Source organism: Eretmochelys imbricata, chromosome 5, assembly GCF_965152235.1.
Source record: "Eretmochelys imbricata isolate rEreImb1 chromosome 5, rEreImb1.hap1, whole genome shotgun sequence".
NCBI classification, from domain to species: Eukaryota; Metazoa; Chordata; order Testudines; family Cheloniidae; genus Eretmochelys; species Eretmochelys imbricata.
In genome coordinates, this window is record NC_135576.1 from 5,896,499 (window position 1) to 5,922,126 (window position 25,628).

At 46.4% G+C, this 25,628-nt stretch overlaps 1 protein-coding gene across 1 annotated transcript; it reads left to right on the forward strand.

The window, feature by feature from the left end:
* Nucleotides 1-6,002: 6,002 nt before the first annotated feature.
* Nucleotides 6,003-24,476, forward strand: LOC144264790 (aquaporin-7-like). Its single transcript, XM_077816621.1, is given in 8 exon segments — nucleotides 6,003-6,092; nucleotides 10,851-10,977; nucleotides 16,661-16,798; nucleotides 18,703-18,821; nucleotides 22,416-22,633; nucleotides 24,315-24,342; nucleotides 24,344-24,403; nucleotides 24,405-24,476. Coding segments are annotated over 8 exon segments (852 nt in total).
* The last annotated feature ends 1,152 nt before the right edge of the window (nucleotides 24,477-25,628 follow it).

Sequence of the window (25,628 nt, forward strand, 5' to 3'; positions counted from 1 at the left end):
GATGGGATGGCAGCGGTGGTAACCATGCTGCTGCCTCGGCACCTGCTCCAGGGTTGGGGGATGTGAAACCATCTCTCTCCGCCCTGCTTGGTTCCTCATGCAATGAAGCCATGTTATCGGGGGCGGGGCGGTGTTAAGGGGAGGTGAATTTTATGCTGCAAAACAATGTAGGTTCGGCACCCTTGTGGCACCAACACTGAACTTACGGGCTCATTGTGAATGTAACCGGGTGGGGCATATCTTGTACCCACCAGTTATGTCAGTGGGAGGTACGTCCTTGACTTCAGCAGTAACAAGTTTTAGAGAGCTTATTCCTTCGCTCTCCCACTTCCCTGGTCCTTCTCGCATGAACAGAGAGCAACAATACCTGAAGTCCGAAGGTGCAAACAATTCAATGCTTATTGGGGTGAACTTCCAGCAAGCTTAAATCTAAGTTCCTTTTTCCTTATTTTCAAATCCCAATTTACTTTAACTTAGGCTTGAATAGAGACGGGAATGGTTGTCATTATAAAAAGTAACCTATTTCCCCTTGTTTATTCCTTCCCCGCTCCCCCCCCACTGTTCCTCAGACATTCTTGTTAAACCCTGGATTTGTGCTAGAAATGGCCCACCTTGATTATCATACACATTGTAAGGAGAAAGAAAAGGAGTACTTACGTAGCTCACGAAAGCTTATGCTCAAATAAATTGGTTAGTCTCTAAGGTGCCACAAGTCCTCCTTTTCAATTTACTTCCTGTTTGCCCCTAATTTATATAGTCTATATCTTAATCAATCATTCTACTGAAATTTACCTAACCAATCCTAACATATTGTAACATGATTAGCTAACCAATTATATCCCACCACCTTAATTAGTTTACACCCACCAAAATTAATTATACAACAGACAGAAACAATCACAGAACCAGACAGAGACCATGCAAATAAACAATAGTAAAGGGGGAACTATAATGACAAAACAATACAGAAGTGAGAATTTCACAACGACATCTATAAAGACATAAGGGTTTCCCAGCTGTGTCTATTGATAAGTGAGTTCTTACCAAACAGAAAACTATCAAATTAAATTTCCCTTTACATCTTCTAGGCTCTTCCCTTTCTCTGGAGGTGGTAGATCGGATCCCCTTCCTTACAGCCCCAGATTGCCTTATTTCAATCTGACTAGTTTGAAATGTGAGGATGTGATCCTTCGCTTCCCAGCTTATGGCTGCCTCTGCTACTTGGCCAAAGGCATTAGCTTAAGAACAGGGCCTCAGACTGTCACAGTGAGAGAAGGCCCTTACACAAATTCTTTCTTTTATACCCCTATAACTAGCTAAATGATAAACATGTACCTAAATTCTTAAAACATAGGCCTTTACAGACAGGCCTGAATATCTATATCCTAAAAACAAGCGCAAGCCCAAATTGAGCACATCTCCTGCTAACATACAAAGCTTTCTGGGCATCAGCAGCAGTAGTCCTTAGTGCGTGAGTTCAGTGAGATGGTCGGCTGCGCCAAATTCCATTCTAGCCATGGGGGAATTTCATATTATGTTCCTGGGTCAATTGTAACTGGTGCAGGGGCTTTCCTGACAGGCTTTTGGATGGCCAGCCAGAAACAGCTCTGTTTTCCCCTGTGTGTGTGTGCACTTAACTTTAGGCACCAAGGTTTGAATATTCTGGCCTTAACGTCTCTTTGCCTCCATGTTTTTGTCTGTAAAATGGAGGAAATGGTGTTTACTCTCTTTTTGAAAGGCACCTTGAAATCCGTGAATGAAAAGTGAGAGAAAACAGCAAAGTATTAATATTGTGATATAAAACCAAACATTCTGGAAATTGAGGGGTAGAAATAGGGCTTGACCTGCAGAATAACCACTACTCACATAGGACTGATTGTGCAACACGTATGATGGACGCTAAGGTAGGATTTTTTAGATATCACGTCACAAAATGCTAGGACCGGTGTGAAATTCTGCTCTTGGTTACATCTGTAGTGACTCCTCTGAAGTCAGTGAAAATACTTGAGATTTACCATGGGGTAAAAAAGAGCAGAATTTGTCTGAAAAGTTAAGATCCTTTGGGAGCTACAAGGGAATTTAGGCTGACTTACATCTCAGTTAATGAGAGAAGTGGTGACAGATCTCTGATGGCCATCAACGACCAGGATCTCAGTTTTACATCTTATCTGAAAGACAGCACCTGCAGAAACTCATGACTTCTATCACTATGCTGGAGCACCATTTCCTGGGATACACCTCTGTGCTTTCCATCAGCAGTGTAAGTATGTGTTTATACTGCATAGATCTCAAACTATATATGGAGCTGGGAAGGTTGTGTTTGGCCAGGCGATTGGTACGATTCCTGCTTCAGGCAATGGCTCAGCTCTCTGGTGGCGAAGTGAATCTCTCAAGGTGTTGGCAGGGACTCCTTGGTGACCGTGTGATTATCATACTTCCCAATTAAATGGTCATTAAGACCTCAGGCAGCCTGGGAATTTATTACATATTTGGCTAAACAGCATAATGAGATTAATAAACTCTCTCCAAAGATAAGGATTTGCCCCCAGATCATAAAAAACGCCCTTTGCTGAGAGAGAAGAAGAAGGAGCAGAGAGAGGAGAAGTTATTTCCCTAGTGTTGTCCTGTGTCGTGAGGATCCTGTGTGGTGAGGTATTTCATTGACCTGTATAGTTTCTTTAAATTTAATATTTATTGAAACAAATTGGTCTAGGAAGCTTTCAGACTAGCAGAAAGAGAACGTGGGGGATCGTCTCAAGGCGGGAGGCCGCCCATGAACACTGATCTCCCTGTAGCAGGGCGTATTCTGGCAAACTGTTTTAAGATAATAGGTCACTCATGTTACAAAAGGGATTTTATCCAATATAGAAGTGTGAAGCCTCAGGTTGTGTCTGTATGTTTATTTTCTGAGTAGCTTGGATATGTTTTCTTTCCCTGCACCATTTCATCTTTGAATCTGTGGTTTTTCTATTAAATAAACTTTTTGTTTATTTTCATCCCAAGCAGGTCTCTGGTCTGCAAAATGTGCAGAACATGTGTGCCATGCCAAAGTGAGCTGATCACTGACGGGCTGGTTTCACACCTTCGGGGCTAACAAACCAGAGGGGAACAGTCTGAGTGTCTGTAAGTAAGAACTTGGGGAAGACAGATTTGGGGAGACCTGGAACTGGAAGGGCTCATGGTGTCACTTTGCAAAGTGTAACTAAGCTGGTGAAAGCTAGGATGAGACCTTCTGCTTGTGGGCAGGGTATTGGTGTCAGGGAATTGTACCAGAGCTGCGCAGCTCCCAAAATTACGGGGCAGGTGGTGACAGAACTTTTTATTGGTCTGGGTGGACCCCGAAAGACACACTTGTGTCGTGCAGTAATGCCGCATGTGGAATGTTGGGTGCATCATCTGCATTGACATCATGTGACAGAGTAGAGAGGTAACGGCCTATTTATGCAGTGCTTATGTGACTGCACTTGGAATTCTCTGAGAGTTCTGGGCACCATGGTACCCGCAGGACGTTGACACTTCGCAGAAAGCACAGCGAGGAGCAAGACAAGAAGTCAAGGAGCTGGAGAACTGGACTTAGGAGAAAAGAGTCTAAAAGGTGGTAAACGTGTTGAATTTAAACAAGGACTAAGAGTTGTATTTGATAATGGTCTTAAGGTATGTGTAGTGTAAGCATGTCAAATCGTTATTTAAGGTATCACTGGAAGCAATTGGGATGACATTAAGGGAAAATTTAGGTTGAATATCAGGGAAAATTCTCCACAGTGAGATTTATTAAGCTAAGGAATCATCTCCTGACCGATGGTGGAAGCCTCATCACTTGGATCTTTTAATTAATAGTAAATGGTAAGGGGTTTTGTAGGGGACAGTCCTGCACTGGCAAGAGATGGGGACCGGATAATGGGTGATTTCCATCTCTTGCTGCTGGGATTCTATGAGGCTTGTGTGTGTCCTTGAATAACCATGTGTTTGTATTATACCTTGTAAATCCCATGCTTATTTAAACAAAGGGTGCTCAACTTTTTCTTTCTGAAGCCCTCCCAACATACTATAAAAACCTCTAGGGCCCAGTGGGAATGGGGGTGGGGAGGGGTGGAGTTTCAAGACTCCTGGCTTCAGCCACCGGATTTGTGTGTGTTGGGGGGGGCCTCATGGATTTAGCCCTGCGGGACACCAGGGTTTGGGGCCCACTCTTCAGCCCTGGGGCCCTGCAGCCCCTAAACTATTGATTTAAACCAGAAAGTCACTCACAGTCAATTATCTATTAGCTAGTAGGTGTTACCCCAAGAGAATAATCTCCCTCACTCTCATGTGAGCAGAGGTAAGACAATGTTTTTACATGAGTTAGTTTTTACAGGACCTCCCTGGCCTGTGGACAGGTGAAAGTGTACAGAGAAATCTGACTGCACAAGTGTGGATGGGACATATAGGGCCCTATATAATCTGCATTAACAAGAATGCAGAGGGACTCAGGGAATCAGAACATTAAGGAGGATTCCTGCTCTCTGTGGAGCCGACAGCACTAGGACTGCAGTGGCAGGCAGGACGGGCTGCACAGCTGAGCTACCTGCAGCCACACTTAAGAGAGTCAGCTGCTCCTGCTGGGAGCCTCCTGATCTGCTGTGTCGGGGTGTCCTAGTGTCGGGGTGTCCTAGTGTCCTAGGCCTAGTGTCGGGGTGTCCTCCTCCCCCCTGAGGTGTCCCCAGTCTCTGCGGAGCTGGAGTGAGGGACAGGGGGGCACCTCTCTCTGTGCAGCAGCCTCTGGCTCAGGAGTGGTTAGTACTGGCTGCTGTGTGAACAACTGTTCAGTGCTCTGCTTAAGGAGACAGTGTGCCGACACACTCCGCCGACACACTCCACCAACACACGCACTGTCTCCCCCTTTTATGGACTTCTAGTATTACTGTTCAGCAATGTCAGGTTGGACATAATACTGTGTGCCTCTTTAAAAAGTCATTTCAAATGGGCTACTTTTACCTTATACTGTATATCTGAAGGAATGTTGTTTAAATTATAGGTTTTCTTTGTAAAGTCAGTTTTTCCCATTGCAATCCAATTCTGAACATTTTTATGCATTTATAGGAAGGCTACTAACTGTTGTCAATGTATCAAACAATGTTGATTAAAAAACGCATAAAGCCGGAATTAATTTTTTAAAAAATGGAAACAAGTGAAATCAGAAAATACTAAATCCAAAAATCCACAATAATAAGGGCCCAACATGTAGAGGAGATGAAGTCAAAAGGGGGTTTATGGTAGTTTCTTATTGACTCAAAGGGAAGAGCCCCCAACTTCTGAGTTACTAAAATATTCTCCTGTAGCACCATCCTCCGAACTGAAATATTAGACAGTAGCAAATCTCTGGCCACCTCGTTTTTCACAAATGTCACTTTGCTACGCACCAGAGTCACTTAGAACTTCAAAGTGTCAGCAGGGGCAGATCTCTGATCCTCCTGCACTAAAAGCACTGAAGCCAACGAAAAATCTCCCTGAGGTGGTTTGACTACAGAGCCTATGAGACACTGCTGAGCAGTTCTAATTCTGTCCATTAGAGGGCACTAGCTCCTACACATGAGCCAGATCATTGTAATACAAAACAGGGATAATCTAAGGTGTTTGTTGGCTTGTGCCTTGTGTAAAAGATTACGAAGAATTAGTGAGGTTCTAGGAACATAACCAAGGTGTTCCATCTCCATGGGGACAAACTCTACATTGAGACGTGCAGAGTTTGTTTTGACTCATAGCAGAAATGCAAATCTGTGTAACGTCATAATTGCCCTGGTATTTCACAGTGCAAAGATGAAAGGTTTAAAAAAAAAAAAAAAAAAAGAGGACTTTCAGGCTAGTTGTTCCTTCATTGGTTTGTTTCTCTTTAACCAAATGATCTGAGCTGTGAGGGAATGAAGGGAAGGTGGTAAGTTTCAAAGGGTAACTTAGTTCTGTGCAATGAGACCTGGTCTCGCAACAGGGACTCCAGCTGCTGCAAGCCGAAGTCAGAGAGCAAAATGCTGGAGAAAATTAAGAAAGGGCTCACAATCAAAAACAGAACCGTCAGGGAGGCGCTGGCTGAGGCCTTGGGGACATTCCTCCTGATGGTAAGGAAGAGTGAAAGTGTGTGTGTGCGCACATGGCTGATGTGTACATTTCTCTAGTGAGCTGCAGGTTCAGCAATGTGCTGTTCTCATTCTGTATCCCCTTCAGAGCCTGTAGCGCTGGCAGGTTATTAATGGTTAACTTTAAGCTGTGGTTATCATGTCTGGCAGTTTTGTATGAGCCTTGAGAGTCTATCAAAATGCTCCAAGGGGAAAGAGACAAGACAGAAGGTAGCAGAGGCAGAGATCAGGAGAATGAGGAATGGAGCAGCCTGGGGATGAAATGACCATTCTAATTCTCTTTTACAAAAGAACAAACAACATATTGTAAATGACAGCAAACAGCAGCTAATCATTAGCAAAAAGCTGGGTATGTCAAGGTGGCACCTGTGCGGATTCTCTCTCTGCACACATAATGGAGGTCAATATTATTATCCCCACTAGACAGATGGAGAAACTGGCAGAGCAGTGAAGTGTCTTGTCCAAGAGGACAGTGAGCCAATGGCAGGATCTGACCACTGGGTTGGGGAGCAGACCTCTTGCCTTCTAATCCCAACTCTGATTATTACTACTTCTTAAAATCTTCTCTGTAAAATGGGCACAATAATATTTACCCACCTCCCAGGCATGTTGGGGGTTAGTTAATATTTGTAAAAACCCACTGAAGATAGAACACATTATCTGATGATTGTAATTATTGTAATTAAAGCAAATTAGGAATTAGCCTCTGGTTGCTTCATCCTAGCAAATGTTGATCTCCAGATCACGCAAAATCTCCACCCTTGTTGTTGATCATGCCTGGTTTTGGTGTTACTTCACACACACACAGTAACATATAAAAGAGATATGAATAAATTGTTTTGTTAGGATAATGCAAATTTAACATAAGGATAATGCAAAATACACCAAAACACATAACAGGTCTAGATTTCTAAAAAAAATATAAATTAGAAGAAATGTGTTTAATTTAAATTGACTTTTGAAAAGTAAGCCATCATGGGGTAACAGGGAAGTCCTCTCATGGATCATTAACTGGTTAAAAGATGGGAAACAAAGGGTAGGAATAAATAATCAGTTTTCAGAATGGAAAGAGATAAATAGTGGTATCCCTGAGGGGTCAGTACTGGGACAATTACTATTCAACATATTCATAAATGATCTGGAAAAATGGGTAAACAGTGAGGTGGCAAAATTTGCAAATGATAGAAAACTATTCAAGCTAGTTAAGTCCAAAGTAGACTGCGAAGAGTTACAAAGGGATCTCACAAAACTGGGTGACTGGGCAACAAAATGGCAGATGAAATTCAATGTTGATAAATGTAAAGTAATGCAAGTTGGAAAACATAATCTCAACTATACATACAAAATGATGGGGTCTAAATTAGCTGTTACCACTCAAGACAGAGATGTTGGAGTCATTGTGGATGGTTCTCTGAAAATATCCAGTCAATGTGCAGCGGCAGTCAACAAAGCAAACAGAATGTTAGGAATCATTAAGAAAAGGAGAGATAATAAGACAGAAAATATCATATTGCCTCTATATAAATCCATGGTACATGCACACCTTGAATACTGTGTGCAGATCTGGTCACCCCATCCCAAAAAAGATATATTGAAATTGGAAAAGGTACAGAGATGGGCAACTAAAATGATTACAGGTATGAAACAGGAGGAGAGATTAAAATGACTGGGAATTTTCATCTTAGAAAAGAGATGACTAAGGGGGGATATGATAGAGGTCTATAAAATCTTGACTGGTGTGAAGAAAGTGAATAAGGAAGTGTTATTTAATCCTTCACATATCACAAGAACTAGCAGTCACCCAATGAAATTAATAGGCAGCAGGTTTTAAAAAAACAAAAGGAATTACTTCTTCATACAACATAAAGTCAACCTGTGGCGCTCTTTGCCAGGGGATGCTGTGAAGACCAAAACAATAACAGGATTAAAAAAAGAACTAGATAAATTCCTGGAGAATAGGTCCATCAGTGGCTATTAGGCAGGATGGGGAGGGATGCAACACCACGTTCTGAGCGTCCCTTAGCCTGTTTGCCAGAAGCTGGGAATGGGCGACCGGGGATGGATCACTTGATGATGACCTGTTCTGTTCATTCCCTCTGGGGCACCTGGCATTGGCCACTGTTGGAAGACAGGATACTGGGCTAGATGGACCATTGGTCTGTGACCATTTTTATATAAAAATTAATTATAATAATAAAAATGTTTAGTACAGAAACTCCCCAACATAATGACCTCTCAAGATAGCAACGATGTGAGATAACAACCTTGGCAAATAATGCACTTTAAAAAATATTGGCCTACTAGGAAACATATGTATATACGTTTCCATTCCCAGTCACAAATCTAGCATTCTGGAGCAAAGTCACTAAAATATAGTCCAACAAACAAATGTTTATTTAACGTGCCCCTCACTTTTCCCTCCACCGCACGCCACTCACCGATGTTGTCCTCGGTCAGTGGAAACTCAAGAGTTCAGAGGTGCTTTCACGTGAGTTCACCTCCCAGGTGGGGGGCAAGAAGGCACCTTGCTCATTTCTTTAGCTGCTCACTGTTCGCTCTGGCCACTGTTGTTCGTTGTGCCACTGTTCACTCCATCGCTCTGTTGCCAATGGCCCTGCGCCGTCACCTTCTGCTGCCACCTGCCACTGTGACCTCTGCGAGTTGGTCTCTTGAGGTTCCACCAGCTCTCAGTGATTTCAGCTGAGCTCTCAGTCGGGAACCTCGCTGCTAGTGAAGTCTGGGCTGTCTTCCGCAGAAACACTGTCCCCACAGCAGGACTAAGCACTTAGATCTGATTATCAGTGATTTCAGCTGCAGTGGTCACTTAACAGAACATAGAATCATAGAATATCAGGGTTGGAAGGGACCTCAGGAGGTCATCTAGTCCAACCCCCTGCTCAAAGCAGGACCAATCCCCAATTAAATCATCCCAGCTAGGGCTTTGTCAAGACCTTAAAAACTTCTAAGGAAGGAGATTCTACCACCTCCCTAGGTAACGCATTCCAGTATTTCACCACCCTCCTAGTGAAAAAGTTTTTCCTAATATCCAACCTAAACCTCCCCCACTGCAACTTGAGACCATTACTCCTTGTCCTGTCCTCTTCTACCACTGAGAATAGTCTAGAACCATCCTCTCTGGAACCACCTCTCAGGTAGTTGAAAGCAGCTATCAAATCCCCCCTCATTCTTCTCTTCTGCAGACTAAACAATCCCAGTTCCCTCAGCCTCTCCTCATAAGTCATGTGTTCCAGACCCCTAATCATTTTTGTTGCCCTTCTCTGGACTCTCTCCAATTTATCCACATCCTTTTTGTAGTGTGGGGCCCAAAACTGGACACAGTACTCCAGATGAGGCCTCACCAATGTCGAATAGAGGGGAACGATCACGTCCCTCGATCTGCTCGCTATGCCCCTACTTATACATCCCAAAATGCCATTGGCCTTCTTGGCAACAAGGGCACACTGCTGACTCATATCCAGCTTCTCGTCCACTGTCACCCCTAGGTCCTTTTCTGCAGAACTGCTGCCTAGCCATTCGGTCTCCAGTCTGTAGCGGTTAATTGGGTTCTTCCGTCCTAAGTGCAGGACCCTGCACTTATCCTTATTGAACCTCATCAGTTTTCTTTCGGCCCAATCCTCCAATTTGTCTAGGTCCCTCTGTATCCTATCCCTGCCCTCCAGCGTACTACCACTCCTCCTAGTTTAGTATCATCCGCAAATTTGCTGAGAGTGCAGTCCACGCCATCCTCCAGATCATTTATGAAGATATTGAACAAAACCGGTCCCAGGACTGACCCTGGGGCATTCCACTTGACACCGGCTGCCAACTAGACATGGAGCCATTGATCACTACCCGTTGAGCCCGACAATCTAGCCAGCTTTCTACCCACCTTATAGTGCATTCATCCAGCCCATACTTCTTTAACTTGCTGACAAGAATGCTGTGGGAGACCGTGTCAAAAGCTACAAAAAAACAAAGCTACAAAAAAACAAAAGACTATCTATGGAGCCTAATCAGCTCTGTCTTAAAACAGTGGAGAGGGGCAAGTCAAATCGTACCTGGGACTCAGGTAGACCATCAAGCATAACACCTGTCCCTACCCTCTCTTTTGATGCCCTCAATCAGCACAGGCTAAGTACAGTTCTACTGCCCTTTACTCAGATATAAGAATAACAACATTGCATTACCCTCCTGCTCCTCCCTTCCCTTCCCTCCCCGCCCCTCCCCTGCCCGCACATTCAAGTGATTTGTAACCCAACCCAAGCCAAAATCTATCACTTGAGCAACAACAGCTCTGTTTGCTGGATACCTAGGCAGATTAGGTGTGAATGTAAATACAATCTGGTCCTAAAGCCTTTCCCTACAGCCCCCAGCTCATCACTAGCTGTCAGGGAGAGCTCATTTAGACTTTGCTTACAAATCATCATTTGAACTTATTAGGTTGGCCAACATCACCAAAATGAATGCACTGACATGGTCATAAAAAACAACAGCTGTATAAGGAAGCTAGTCTATATTCATACTCTTTCAAATCTGTTATACTTTTTCAGATATACGTATTTTATCATACACGTTATATGCTTTTAAAGTATGTATTAATGTTTCAATTTCAATTCAAATTTCCAGATAGTCACTAAATGTATGTAACTAGTTCACAAAACTGGGGGGGGGGAGGGTGTTGAGGAAATTCGGGGGGGGTGCAGGGAAATCACTGCGCATGACTCTTTTCCTCTGCATCAGTTCTTTGGTATAGGTGGGGTTGCTCAGGTGACATTAGGAAAAGGAGAATTTGGGAAGTATCTGAGCATCAACTTGGCATTCGGAATTGGCGTCACTATGGGGATTCATGCAGCCGGCGGCATCTCTGGTGAGTAAGACTGTAGGACAGCAATGAAATGTACTAGTACGAGGATTATGGGGCCGTGCATCCTGTAGTGGCCAACTATCCAGCCCAGTGAGTAGTGGCAGATTCCCCTAGGGACACTGGATATAGCCTAGTGAGTGGCATGCATGAAGCTCACTGGAGTCTGTGTATAAGCGAGCCAGAGGTACAGCTGAATGGTTAGGTTGCCTCCTTTACTCTTCTGGGCCTGATCCTTCGAAGCACTGAGCACCCTCAGCTCTGAGGCACTCAATGGGAGATGCTCAGTACCTCCTGGGAAAAGGAACTGGTGCTTTGCAGGCAGGCCAAAGCACAGTGAGTGAATGGCTGAGGGGAGAGCCTTGTAACACACCTGGGTGCTGAGAGCCTGGAAAGTGCAAATGTTGAGTGGAGGAAGCTCCATTCCTCTAGGAGCAGTGTGTAGCAAGGAGCCTCAGCGCTGGAATCTCCACCAGTGCACAGCTCCCTGATTCTGCGCAGCTGGCCCTGTGGTTCTCCTGCCTCTGCCCAGAGCTCTGGGATTCCTTGATCTAGAGATGATCCCACATGTTCATTCCATGATGGTGCTGGAGGGTGTCTGGCAAACCCCACTCTCAACAGCAGCGTTTGGGGAAAACTCAGCCAACCACAGAGTTTTCCTCCCACAGCGAGAGGCCATTTCACCCCACGGTGATTGGAAACCAGAGAACATTTCCATGTTGCCCAGTTTAAAATGCTTCTGGAAGTGCAGAAGTGACACCATCCCTGGCAGGTAGTCCCTGGAGCAACAAAGGGATGGCAACAAGGAGACAGATTAAGGAACAGCTGAGACAAAGTTAACCATAGAGTGTCTAGTGAGCCTTACGTGGCACTGATATTACCCACTGCAAAGTCAGTGCTCTTCCTCTTCTCCTCTGGTCACCTATTATATACAAAGTGTTGCCAGTGAAAGTACAACAGCTTATGGCTTATGGGTCTGACACACACACACACGGGTGCATATTGGGGATGGTGGTTCAGGGGAATAGTATCATATCTTTCTTATGTTTGGTCAATCCCTCCTTTCCTCTCTAATCTCTGCATTCATCTGCCTTGACGAAAGAGACTGGGACCCATGCTGGCAGGAAATCAAAGCAAATCCGTGGTCTTAATATTACCAGATGAGGGTTTTTGTTTGTTTGTTTTTTAGATTTGAGGGGAAAGAGAGATTTCCAGGGCTGGGGGTAGGGCGGGTGTGCTGGAAATGAAAAGAAAATCTCTCCTGCATTTGAAATCTGCTCTTGGTCTTACTGTTAATGTGGAGTTTAGCAGATCTCCTCTAGTGAAAATGGGCTGGGTGAAGGGGACTTCCTTGAGTGCTTGCTCATGTCGATTCCATTGCAGGTGTGCATACACCCTTGCGGAGACTTTTGCCTTCGCGGTACCCATAGGGCCAGCTTTGGTGCCCTCTGGAGTGCCGCGCTAATGGCACAGTATATCAGGCGCTGCCAGCCCTGCATCCTCTCAGTTCCTTCTTACCGCCCTTGGTGGTCAGTCGGAGCGCCTCTCTCCCTTGCTTCGCAAGTGGTCAGTGGTTTATCATCTGCAGGACCGGCTCTAGGCACCAGCAAAGCAAGCACATGCTTGGAGCGGCACAATTCCGGGGGCGGCGTTCCAGCCACCCTTTGCTCTCGGAGCTTGGGGTGGCAAAAACCTAGAGCCGGCCCTGCTCATCTAGTTTAGCCTTCTGCTTTATCTGTAAATAGTTTTAATCGTTGTTAGTTAGTGGTTAAGTACCTGTTAGGTGTTTAATTAGATAGTGTCCCAGCAGGAACTTTGTCCTTGGCAGGGCATGCCCCACTCTCTGGGTTTTGAGCCCTGCTCATCATGTAACAGGCCTATGTCTTCTGCAGTTTCCACAGTATGCATCCGATGAAGTGAGCTGTAGCTCACGAAAGCTTATGCTCAAATAAATTGGTTAGTCTCTAAGGTGCCACAAGTCCTCCTTTTCTTCAGGCCTACGCCTGTTAGTGATCCGCACGAGAGTTGTCTACAGTGCCTTGGGGAAACCCATATAAAGGAGCCAGAGCTTTTGCCAGAACTTTTGGCCGTGGACACAAAGAAAGCGCGACATATACCTCAGGGCACTCCTGACGCAGGCTGCCCTGCACCCAGCTTTGGAGCCAGAGTGGCCCGATACGGCACCCAGTGCTTCAACTTCGGTGGTAGCACACCTCCGGCACCAGGGTCCTCCCGGCACCGATCCCTGTCGCCGGTGCTGAAGAAAAAGACTAAGGTGGTGGCACTGGCCAAGCCCGACCAAGGGGCTTTCGGCAAAGGACCCTGCTCGGGCCGCACACCCCCTCTGGACCCGCTAAAGAGCTTGGCTGTGGGGAGGTTCCTCCCCTGTAAGGACCTGCCACTGACTCTGTGGAGCGGTACAGGGCCGCAGCCGACCCCGCGTGTGGCAAAGGAACCGGCTATGGCTCCCCGTAAGGGCAAGCCCCCCACCAAGGCCTCGCAGAAGTGAGGCGAGCGCCAACAGTCTCCGGGGCTAAGACAGAGCCCGCTTTGTAACTGTTGTTCTTCGAGATGTGTTGCTCATGTCCATTCCATGACCCGCCCTCCTGCCCCTCTGTTGGAATTGTTGGCAAGAAGGAACCGAGAGGGCGCGTGCCCTACGGGTACCGCTAAGTCTCCGACGGCCGTTCACGTAGGCACGTGCACACCTACAATGGAGTGGACGTGAACAACACATCTTGAAGAACAACAATTACAAAAAGGTGAGTAATTGTTTTTTTTCTATTCCACGATTAAATGTGAGTTGGGCCTGAGCTGCAAAGGTGTGGGACTTCAGAGATGAGGTATCAGTTCAGCCCATTATGGGTCAGTGGCTGGCTGGAATGTTCACCTCTAAAATCCACTTGGCTCTTTGGAGCTGAGGTTTTGGTTTGGCTCCATCTCCATAATAAACAGACAGGAGATTTCTAAGAGCAGTCTGTAGATACAGAGATGAAGAGAGTGGATCCCAAATAACAGATGTCTGGAGATGGTGGGAATGGTGGAGGAGGAAGAAATAGTTACTGCTTTCTGAATCTGTTTGGATCATGAGAGAAAACCTTCCATCTTCCCATCCCCAGGAAGGCTTAGATCAGAGCAAAGATCAAAGTGACCCTTGTCTTTTCAGTTCAGTCCTAGGGCCCTAAGTCAGCTCTTCCTTTAGTCTGAGTTTCACATATTGCTTTTCCTCCTCAGAGGGTGTGCATGTTCGTTTCACTGAATGCAAGGGTTTGATAAAGGAAATGTGCATCATGGATCCTTTCATACAGAAAAGAGGGGCTGGTCAGAAAGGCTGGAGAACGGGATCATGATGATAATAACTTGTGTTACACAGTACATAGAGGCTCCAGCCGAGATCAGTGTTCCATTGTGTCCAATGCTGTGCAAACACAGACCAGACATAGCCCCTGCCCTGTGGGATTTACAATCTAAATAGATGAGACAGAGAAGGAACTATCTGAACTAGAGCAGATCTTTTAGAAAAAACATCCAGTCCTGTTTGTAAAATGGTCAGGGATGGAGAATCCACCACGACCCTGGTACATTGTTCCAGTGGGTAATTATCCTCACTGCTAACAATTTACTACAGGGAATGCAGAGGCAGAGAGAAGAACTGAGCCCAGAACTGTCAAGTTCCAGTCCAGTACTTGAACTGCAAGACTGTCCTTCCTGTCAAGAGCAGAAAGACTGCTCTTGCCTCATTAGAAAAAGAAAAGGAGGACTCGTGGCACCTTAGAGACTAACCAATTTATTTGAGCATAAGCTTTCGTGGGCTACAGCTCACTACATCGGATGCATTCAGTGGGAAATACAGTGGGGAGATTTATATACACGGAGAACATGAAACAATGGGTGTTACCATACACACTGTAAGGAGAGTGATCAGGTAAGGTGAGCTATTACCAGCAGGAGAGCGGGGGGAGGGGGGGAAACTTTTGTAGTGATAATCAAGGTGGGCCATTTCCAGCAGTTGACAAGAACGTCTGAGGAACTGTGGGGGGTGGGTGAGGGGAATAAACATGGGGAAATAGTTTTACTTTGTGTAAGGACCCATCCACTCCCAGTCTCTATTCAAGCCTAAGTTAATTGTATCCAGTTTGCAAATTAATTCCAATTCAGCAGTCTCTCATTGGAGTCTGTTTCTGAAGTTTTCTGTTGAAGAATTGCAACTATTAGGTCTGTAATCGAGTGACCAGAGAGATTGAAGTGTTCTCCAACTGGTTTTTGAATATTATAATTCTTGACGTCTGATTTGTGTCCATTTATTCTTTTACGTAGAGACTGTCCAGTTTGACCAATGTGCATGGCAGAGGGGCATTGCTGGCACATGATGGCATATATCACATTGGTAGATGTGCAGGTGAACGAGCCTCTGATAGTGTGGCTGATGTTACTAGGCCCTGTGATGGTGTCCCTTGAATAGATATGTGGACACAGTTGGCAACGGGCTTTGTTGCAAGGATAGGTTCCTGGGTTAGTGGTTCTGTTGTGTGGTGTGTGGTTGTTGGTGAATATTTGCTTCAGGTTGGGGGGCTGTAAGAGGCTAAAGTAAATCCATTTTGAGACTGTGAGCTCCTTGGGACAGGGACTGTGTCTGTCGTGCTCAGTTCCTTTGGGTATAACTGTAATCTAAATAATGATTAATAACAGTGAGAACGTGCTTCCCAGAGCAGGCCATATCCCAGAGCTAAGCTGAAGACCTTTCTGGCAGGTTATTGCTCAGATGTAGCATGTTCTTGCCTTTTTGGCTTTGCGCCTCAGGCCTTCCACTGTGGCTCTCACTGGGAAATCCCAGGGCTTGTCATCCCCTTCCTGTACCTCAACCTTTTACTTTGAAACGAGACATAAGGCCCGATTTTAGAGTTGCGGAGAACCTGCAGCTCTCAGTGACTTTAGGGGAGGTTAGTCTGCGCGGCCCTGCTTAGGGTCATGCCCTCGGTGCTTGTCATCACTTAACTTGTGGCTGCAGGTGGAAGTGGAACAGCACGTGGACTGCAGAGCAGAAATGCTCAGCCAGTGTGTTACTTCTCAGAACTCAGCATGCGGCTGTGATGGGGCCTGAGACACCATTGCCCTGCACCTGGTGTTGTCATTTACATCTGTGGAGAATGATAGCAAGTGGGTGTAAGTGATTTGTTTTATAATGTGCAGGGCATGAATCAGGGCCCACTGAGCCCATAGGTCTGTTCCCTGCTGCACTCACTGTGCCGGAAACGAATGGCAACTTAGCAAAGCATGGGAGAACTTCTCAAGCTCCCTGGTGCGTGGGATGGAGCAATGAACTAACTCACGGGCAGCACAGGAGCTGGGACGCTGGTGCTTTCTTCCTCACCATAGCCAGAATCCGGAATGGTAGCATTTTGACTTGCTCCCCGCAGGTGTAAATGACAACACAAGGGGCAAGGCACCGGAGAATCAGACCTGCTAGAGGCACCCCTGCTATTTCCTGGAGGGACTGGTGGATATAAGCCTTTGAATTCTTGGCACTTGGTGTCTTGGAGCAGAGGTCCAGGGTTCTAGTCTCAGTGTTGACCATCAACTATGGGGCTATGGAGTTGTGCTGCCATAGACACGTTATTTATAAAGCTGATGTAATATATATATGTGTGTGTGTGTGTATTTATACATGTATATGTATGTTTTTAAACAGGAGCCCATATGAACGCCTCAATAAGCGTCACACACTGCATCTTAGGAAATCTTCCCTGGAGAAAGCTGCCAGCTTACATAATCGGCCAGTTCCTGGGGTCCTTCTTGGCAGCATCCCTAGTGTTCTGCATGTACTATGGTACGGTTGCTTTTCCAACGTTCTGGTAATTGCTGGGAATGGATTGGTTCACTTGCTGCTCCTGATCCACAAAGGAGATGAGTCTTCCGCAGCTCCCAGTGAGGGATGTGAACCTGTGGCTCACACTGCAGCCCCTGCAAAGCTGAGTCTGAATTTGATCCCTGGTGATAACCACACTGTTATGTTTGTCCTTGAGTATATTCCTGTCTATATTAGATTTATATAAGGAGAGCGCTCTTATCTGCCTTGCGATCTCTGATCATAACCAAATAGACAGCTTAATTCTGTCCCCTCCCACCCACCTCCAGCAAGCCCCTGACAAGAGAGATGGGCTTTGCACTGTAACCAAAAGGCCAATAGAGTTCAGCTTATTCAGACCACCTTAAGGAGCAGATTCTACTGTTCTCAGCTGAGAATGCCTGGCAGCAGCTTCCAGACCACTAAGTCTTGGGACCATTAATTTGAGTCCTCCACTACCTCATCTATTGTTGTGTCTTGGGGGAGAGGGCCATCTCTTGGCTAGCCATATAGGATATGTCTACACTGCAATGTAAGCCCAGGGTTGGTAGAACTGAAGTTAGCAGGCCCTGGGTTTGTTAACCTAGGGCTTGAGGCTGAATTTGTAACCCCAAGTTAGGAAGTGTTGAACCCCAGGACCTAATCCTGGGTTCCAGCATTTACACTGGAAAATGCAAGCCTGAGTCCAACCACCCATATCCCAGACTTCCTCGTGCCCTCCCCAGCTGTGGCTGCTCTAGCCTCTTGTTCATGGTGCAGCATGGGAAAACTTGACTGTCCACCAAACTTGACGGTGCAGAAGACAAAGACAGTCAGCATGGGGGATACTTTTGGTGGATTCCCAGATGGGGCTTTATCTATAGTGCAAAGCAATAGGGCATGAACTCTGGGTCCCAACTTGACTCATGCTCGAACCCTGGGGGGTCGTGGGACTCTGGGTTAGCATAATTTGTGTGTAGACAGAAGGAAGGTTAGGCTTGAGCCTGAGTTCGAACCCTGGGCTTACACTGCAGTGCAGCCATACCCATATAGCCTTCTAGATCGTAGTCAATAGCTTGAAGTGTGCCCAGGAAGGCAATGCATTTGCTGGAAAGCAGGTGTCATGTAGTCCCATTGCCTAAAGCTGCCTAGTGGTCAGGCAGCTGCATTATGAGCCAGCCGATGCTTTCAGAGGTTTGCAAGTGCCACCCCAAGAGTAGTACGTTGCAGGCAGGCCTACTAGGAGTCCCAGGGGCTGAGGTTACTGTGATGGGGTCTGGATCCCAAAGGGAGGGGTGCAGACTTAGCAAAGGAGGCGGGCGGACATGGCCCGCTTTTAAAAACTACTGAGCAGCTGTAGCTGCCGTTGACCTCCACTGGGGTGTGGTGGGGTGGGGCTCAGCCCCATTGAAAATCTGGACAAGAGGGGACTTGCATTTATTTTACTGCGAGCAATTCCCAGGAAGGGGAGCTGCTGTGAGCCAGCTCCGGCATGTCTGAAAATTCTGTAGGGGAGCAGAGAAACAGCCTCTGTTCTTCGCAAAGGCCCAAGTGCTTTCCTCACCACCACCTGCAGAGCCCACATCCAAGCCTCTACATGTCAGAGAGGCACACAGTGGGGGCTGGGAGCCTGTGACCAGGAAGAAGTTCTCCTGGGCAAAGTCTCAGGGAAACAAAATATCCATGAACTCGCTTCCCTGGAATAGGAGTGGCTGCTTGGCCACGTCTCTTTCCCCTCCTCCCCTCTGTCTTGTGCCTGTCCTGACTGCAATCAGTGTGTTTGTATTTAGTCAGGGTGTGATCATCCTGCTCTCCCTCCTCAGTTTGCCCTCATCACCACAGTCTGAGGGCCCCGTGTGGGCCAGCGTCAGCAGCAGGGTTAACCCCATGTCTCCCCTTTCTCCTAGATGCGCTGTGTGAATACTCCGACGGACACTACATTGTGACGGGACCTAATGGCACAGCTGGGATCTTTGCCACCTACCCTGCTCCGTATATGACTCTGCTGGGGGGATTTGTAAATGAGGTCAGTGCCCAGGATTTCTCTGCCATGTCACGGATGTGTTTGGAGCACAGCTGAGGTCACAGCTGCCTGGCTTGGTGACTAGGTGCTGTTGCAGGTTTAATGCAGAGGACTGTGATTGCTAAGCAGCAGTAGAATGCTCAGCACTGTAAAAGACACGTCAGCTGCCCTGCTGAGTGTACAGTGTACATACAGTGTATGTTTGGCTGCGGCACAAGGGACTGAATTTAAAGGTGACTAGCTGTAGTATTGTGGCTTAACTGGCAGGTGGGTGCACGTAAACAGAGCGCCGAGGAGGGAGGTGGGAGCCTACTATTGGGGAGTGAACGATCAGTACTGAAGCAGAGCTCCGTTTGGAGCGCATTTGTCTGTTCCAACAGGTGACTGCTCTGTAAGGCACTTGATCGCTACTGGGACTATTTCAAGCTCTTTACAGTTTTTTGTTTCTTTTCTTTCAAAAATTATTTCCATGGTCCACAGAATCACTGCTGAAATGTACCGGGGGTTAGGAGAGCATCAGCACCCACTCGTACCCTGCGGCAGTGAGGGAAGGGCAGAGGCATATGGGGCTTCTCTGCTACCTGTGCATCATGGAGGGGTCTCTGAGCTAGTTCTGAATAAGCCGGTGGCGAGAGTTGTTGGGAAAAGGCTGATCTTGTGACTTCAGCCCCATGGAGGAAAAGCATAGGGAGAATTAGGTGTCTGGCGTGAGGCTCCCAGAGTGGACCCGGAAGGGGTGAAGTCTGGAGGATCAGCTCTCCATGTGCTGCACATTTATGACTAACTTTCCCCCTTTCCCACTCTTCATTCAGCACGTGGCTCCTAAAGCAGTGGCCTCCGGCTGTGGGAATATTGGTGATTTGTTTTAGCTCGTGCTAGCAGTCAGGCTGATGCTTGGTTGTATGTTATGGAATGGTGATTGTGTCTAGGATTACCTGAAGGTTTAGGCCCTGCTTGAGTCCATGTGAGTTACGGGAGCACTTCTCAGGATCAGATCCTAAAGACCTTTAAGCCTCTGTTCATGGAATGACATGCAGAACATCATTCCTTCCCTTCAATGTTGTCTCTGCTGTGATGAAATTACCGTCATGCTGTCTCCACTGAGCTGTGCAGTAATTTGGCAGCGCTGTAGCCGTCCTGCTCTACAGGGGCGTTACTCACCTTGCTGGCATGTGGAATTCATGTAAACGATGTTCTTCTATTGTTTGTGATTCATCTTCTGTTAGCAGTTCTTCTGCTGTGGATTCCACTCCAGGCTTCTTGTTGAAGACTCTCTATTTGTTTATTTATTTCCAAACATAAGCCAAAAATTCATGTCTTGTATATCTGGGTGAAGGAGCCTCTTTGGGGTTCATCAGGGCCATAACATGGGTTGCTGTTTCCCTGCTCTGTGACCCCACTTCTTTGTGTGGGCGCAGCATCTCCACCATGCTATGGTCAGAACTACTTGCCAACATTCTCATTCAAGGCAGAGCCCCCTGCCCTGCCAGGAACTGGTCAGAGAGGCTCTGTGAGTTTGGCTGCAATGCTGGTGACTGTGAGGGTGAGTGCATCTCCCCAAGATGCGTTTTGCTTGCATTAGTCCAAGAGGTGAGAATCACAAGCCTTCCTCAGATCCCAAATACTCTGGCCATGGAGCACAGTTCAGCTCTCAAGCAATCACCATGACTGCAGTCCACCTTAAAAAACCTTCCCTGGTTCTCTGTGTAGGGATCCAGGGAAGCCTGACCTGTGCGGGACAGCAGCAGGAAAGCCACTTCACAGTGCAGTTTCCTCCCTCTGCCACTCCCAAGGGCACTGCAGGGTACGAGCTCCTGCCTGATTGAGGGGTGGGAGAGGGTGGAGTGGCATTGTCACGCCATCCACCTTGCAGAGCGTGTGGATTAGTTACTGATAATCTGGCCTGTGGTGCTGTGGAACCCTCCTGTGTGTAGGGTTCTGGGCCCAGAGTTCATGTCTGCACGGTTCCAGCAGGAGCTGCCCCGACGGTGGGAGCAGAGAGAACCTGGGAGCCAACAGGGGATCACAAGGAGCCAGAAGCTCCACTGATCTTTGTAAGATATGTCATTTTGGGGCCAAATCTGCTCCTTCTTCCACATGGGGGATAACCTGATTTAGGAGGGACAGAGGAGTGTAGGGCCCTCTAATGCATTCTCCAGACAACGCAGGACCAATTCCCTCCAGCTCCCTAATTATCGCTAATGTGTCACCTGGTCTAATATTAAATGTCTCTAAGCTATTCCTTGGTTTCATCCCATACCTTCTAGTTACAATTGCCTCCCTTCTCCCCACCATGCCTGTGGAGCAGGAGGATCTGGGTTCTGTCCTGCTGAAGTTCTGAGTGGCCATGGTCTGTAGCATAGTGACAGCTGTAAAATCTCCAGGTGTCCCCGGATTTGTTCTGTCTTCTAGGCAATGCAGAGTATGTCACTGCTGCAGAAGAAGATGAATGACAGTGAGAGCTCCCAGTAACGACAAGTCTTCAGCTCCCATTGATGTGTGTGTGGAATGGCTGCAAAAGGCAGAACCTTGGGCAAATTCTCACCAAGTTGGGAGGGTCAAATGCAGTAATCTCCAACTGAATCCTAGCCCAGGATGGCTGGGATGCTGTAGGGCTAGAAATAGGAACTTTGTTCCATCAGAAAGGGGAAATTCACAGCTTCCCAACTGGGTGCAGATCCCCGGAGTCTTGCCCTGGGAAGAGGCTGAGATAACGGATGTGAAAGTCATGACACTTTTACATCTAGAAAAGCTATTTGGGCTCATTGTTACAGGTTTTTATGGCTCCCTCTCAGTCTGGTAAAAGTGGACTCAGAATAACTAAGGCACTTTGGTTTAGAGATGGAGGGACATGAAAAATAGTTTATACAGACACACGTATGTTAGTGGCTATTGTGCTGTGGACACACTCATTTGGAATGGGGCCAAGACCCTCTGTTTATTTCACAGCAGCTGGCTGTGACCAGATACTAACAACTTCTGGTTACTCCCAGCCTTGGCCAGATTCAAAATGTAGATGAAATGCTTCACAACCCATCTAGTCCATGGATAATGTATCTTTTCAAATTGTCAGTCAGCCAGGATAAGAGTGGTCTAGCCTAGAAACTGGAGTGGGCATCATGCCTAGTAGTCAGAGTGGGCATGAGTATTCCAGAGCCAAAGCCAAGGGTCAAATGAGATGGTAGGAACTGGATACCAGAGCCAGGATTAAGCCTGAGTCAGTAGTCAGAACCAAGGGTCAAACTGGAGGGCAGGAACTGGAGTCAATATGGGATCAGGCAAGGATGGGTTCAAGGCAGGAGCAGCGGGAACCAGGGTAATGCAGGAGCACGCTCCAGTATGCATGTTGAGAAGCCAGTGAACTGCTGTGGTTGCTGGCTTAAGAGCCAGCCTGCTGGCCCTGCCGCTAATCAGGTGGCATGACTAATCAAGCAGCTGCTGCAGGTCAGTTGTCCTGACGAGGTTGCCTGGAGATTAGCTCTGCTGCAGGTCCTGATTCCTCACTCTGGGCTCTGCTCCCTTTCACATGTTCCAGTGATTCCTTTTGGCCTTGAGATGCACTTCTCTACTGACCTGTGCTTTCTCCCGATCCCACAGTTCCTTGCCACAGTGGTGCTCATGTTGTGCATTCTTGCCATCTATGACAAGAAGAATAATGGAGCCCTACAGGGCACTCAGCCTGTGATCACTGGGCTCCTGGTGTTAGTGATCGGCATGACAATGGGAATAAACACTGGATATGCAATAAACCCCTCCAGGGACCTGCCTCCAAGGATCTTTACTGCAATAGCAGGCTGGGGAATTGAAGTCTTTAGGTAGGTTACCTTCTTTCCTTTTACACTGTACAGATCATAAATGTGTGACCTGAAAAATGTGTTAATACAATATAAACTCTATTAACGCTTATTTAAAAAGCACTTTAAGGGAGAAACTAATCTCTGACCAGTTAGAATCCCAGTACGCAGGTTGGTTTCCCTACTCCAGTGAGAATGCTGCTGTCATAACATACAGCTAAGGGTAGTGGTAGAATTCCTCCTTACCTGTAAGGGGTTAAGAAGCTCAAATAACCTGGTTGGGCACCTGACCAAAAGGACAATGGGGAAAGAATATACTTTCAAATCTGAAGTGGTGGGGGGAAGGCTTTGTTTTGTGTGTTCACTTGGGAAGCAGAGAAGCATCAGGTCAGAAAACTCCTTCTCCTATAAGCCATCCTAAAAGTCTCTCATATTAAAAAAAATTGTAAGTAAAAGCCACGCAAGGCATCTTAGATTATCTTTTGTTCTGCTTGTGAATTTTTCCTGTTTTTTGTAACTTCGAAACTAAGCCTAGAGGAAGTTCTGATGTGTTTTTTGAATCTTTTGTTAACCTGTAAAGTTATTTTCCATCCTGATTTTACAGAGGTGATTTTTACCTTTGTTTTACATAAAATCCTTATTTTAAGAACCTGACTGATTTCTCTATTGTCCTAAGACCCAGGGGTTTGGGTCTGTGATCACTTTGTAACCAATTGGTTAGGATATTATTCTCAAGCCTGCCCCAGGAAAGGGGGTGTAAGGGCTTTGGGGGATATTTTGGGGGAATAGGAACTCCAAGTGGTCCTTTCTCTGATTCTTTGTTAAATCACTTTGTGGTGGCAGCGTACCCTCCAAGGGCAAAGAATTTGTGCCTTGGGGAAATTTTAACCTAAGCTGGTAGAAATAAGCTTAGGTGGTCTTTCATGCAGGTTCCCCACATCTGTACCCTAGAGTTCAGAGTGGGGAGGGAACCGTGACAGCTGCTCTTTCATATGCCACAACATTCACCCAGCATTCTGACCAGCTGGCACAGAATCTAGGTCCAATTCTGACCGCTTTGTCTAACAGATTTTAAAATGGTAGCTAAGGACGAGCCATCAAATAATCAAAACACATTTCAACAGCACCAGGATCTACTTGTAGTGGATGTGGATACAAGCAAATGCCATTCACAGTGAGATTAGTGACATTCACACATTGTTTCAATGTATGCCAGCATGCAGATTGCAATTCCCATTACAGCACAAAGATGGTTGTGCGGTGAAGCAAAGGACTCAGATCTGGGTTCTACTCCTTATGCTGAAATAGGCTTCCTGTGTGACCTTGGGAAAGGCATAGACCTTCTCTCGTTCTTATCCATCTGTAAAATGTTGATATTACCTGCATACCTTAAAGGCTGTTCTGAGCCTTAATTCATCTAGGGTCTGATCCAAAATCTACTGAAATCCAGGAGAATCTTTCCATTGATTTTTGGAACGAGCCCTTGAAATCTTTGAGATCCTGAGACAGAAAACTCTATAAATGTGCAAAATAATATCATAGCTCTCCTCCCTCCATATGAATGTATTCTGTGGGGGAAAATAACTTTGCTAGATTAGAATTCAACTCTGTAGCAAAGACAAACTTAGCTTATCTAGGGGAGAATATGGCAGCAAAGCAAAGGATCTGATTCACTGGAAACCTGTCCTGTCTTTTCTTTTAGGGCTGGAGATTACTGGTGGTGGGTCCCACATTGTAGCTCCAACACTGGGAAGTCTTACTGGTGCCTTAGCCTACAAACTCCTAATTGACCTTTCACAATCAGACTCCACTGGAAGACGGAGATGGGAAAGGAAAGGAGGATTTGCAGACTAACCAGGTGTGATGTCCAAGTGTTGCTAGGACAAAGCTGGGAAAGGAAAGTTCAATCAGCCACACGACTTCATCACTGGATTAAGTGTTCAACCCTGCATTCAGTGAACTTCTGTTTTTCATACCACTAATTAAATAACACTCAATAAACTCAGTGGATAATGTCCAAGGGACAATCAGTTTGGTACCTGTAGTTATTTACTCACACAATCTGTAGGTCTTAAAATGGAGGGTGGCTTTTAAAAGTCTGTGCAACTCAATCAGACTAGTTGGGATTTCTGGTGGACAGAACAGTATTGAGTGGGGCTGGAAAGTGGCTCTGTTCTAACTTCAATGGCAGTTTAAGTGCCTTAACTTTTTTTCTTTATGGAAATAATACAACAAACCCATCACACAGGTGGAAAAAACAAAGCCGAGTGATTCCACACATGTAATTCTGCAGCATTCCTAAATGCAAAATTCACTAGCTCGGAGTGGAATGCATCCGATGAAGTGAGCTGTAGCTCACCGAAAGCTTATACTCAAATAAATTTGTTAGTCTCTAAGGTGCCACAAGTACCCCTTTTCTTTTTGCGAATACAGACTAACATGGCTGCTACTCTGAAACCTGTAGGTATGAGTGTGCAGATCACGGAGTGTCCTGTTGTGTATCTCTGTTAATGCTACTACACTGAACTAATAGCTGCTCATGAAAGGTTTGTCACCCACCCTCAAAGCCAAGGACATTTGGGGCAATCAAGGGCCTGGAGGTGGAGGACAAAGGGCTCTTAAAGTCCTGGTACAGCTGGGGGAGGATTCCCTCAGCACAGTAATCACAGTAAACAGCCTTGCAAGGACCCCCTTAACTCCTGGTGTAAGGGGGCCTGCCAGGGTACAGGGATAAGGCTGACAGGAACCTGTTAGGAGTTGGGCAGTAGCCCTGCAGAGATTCTGAGCTGTGTTGCCACACACAGGGCTGTCTCAGTTACAGTGGGGGGCCAGGGAACAACCTAAAACTGGGATCAGGATTAGCTTAAAGCCATTCTTAGCCACTCCCCTCACGGCTACCTATTCTGTGGTGCACCTCTTAGAAGCACAAGCAAAGACTCTTGTCCTCGGTCGTGTGTGCATGCTCTTTAGAGATCTGCTATTCTTCAAAAACCACTCATTTTGGAGGAAAATATTA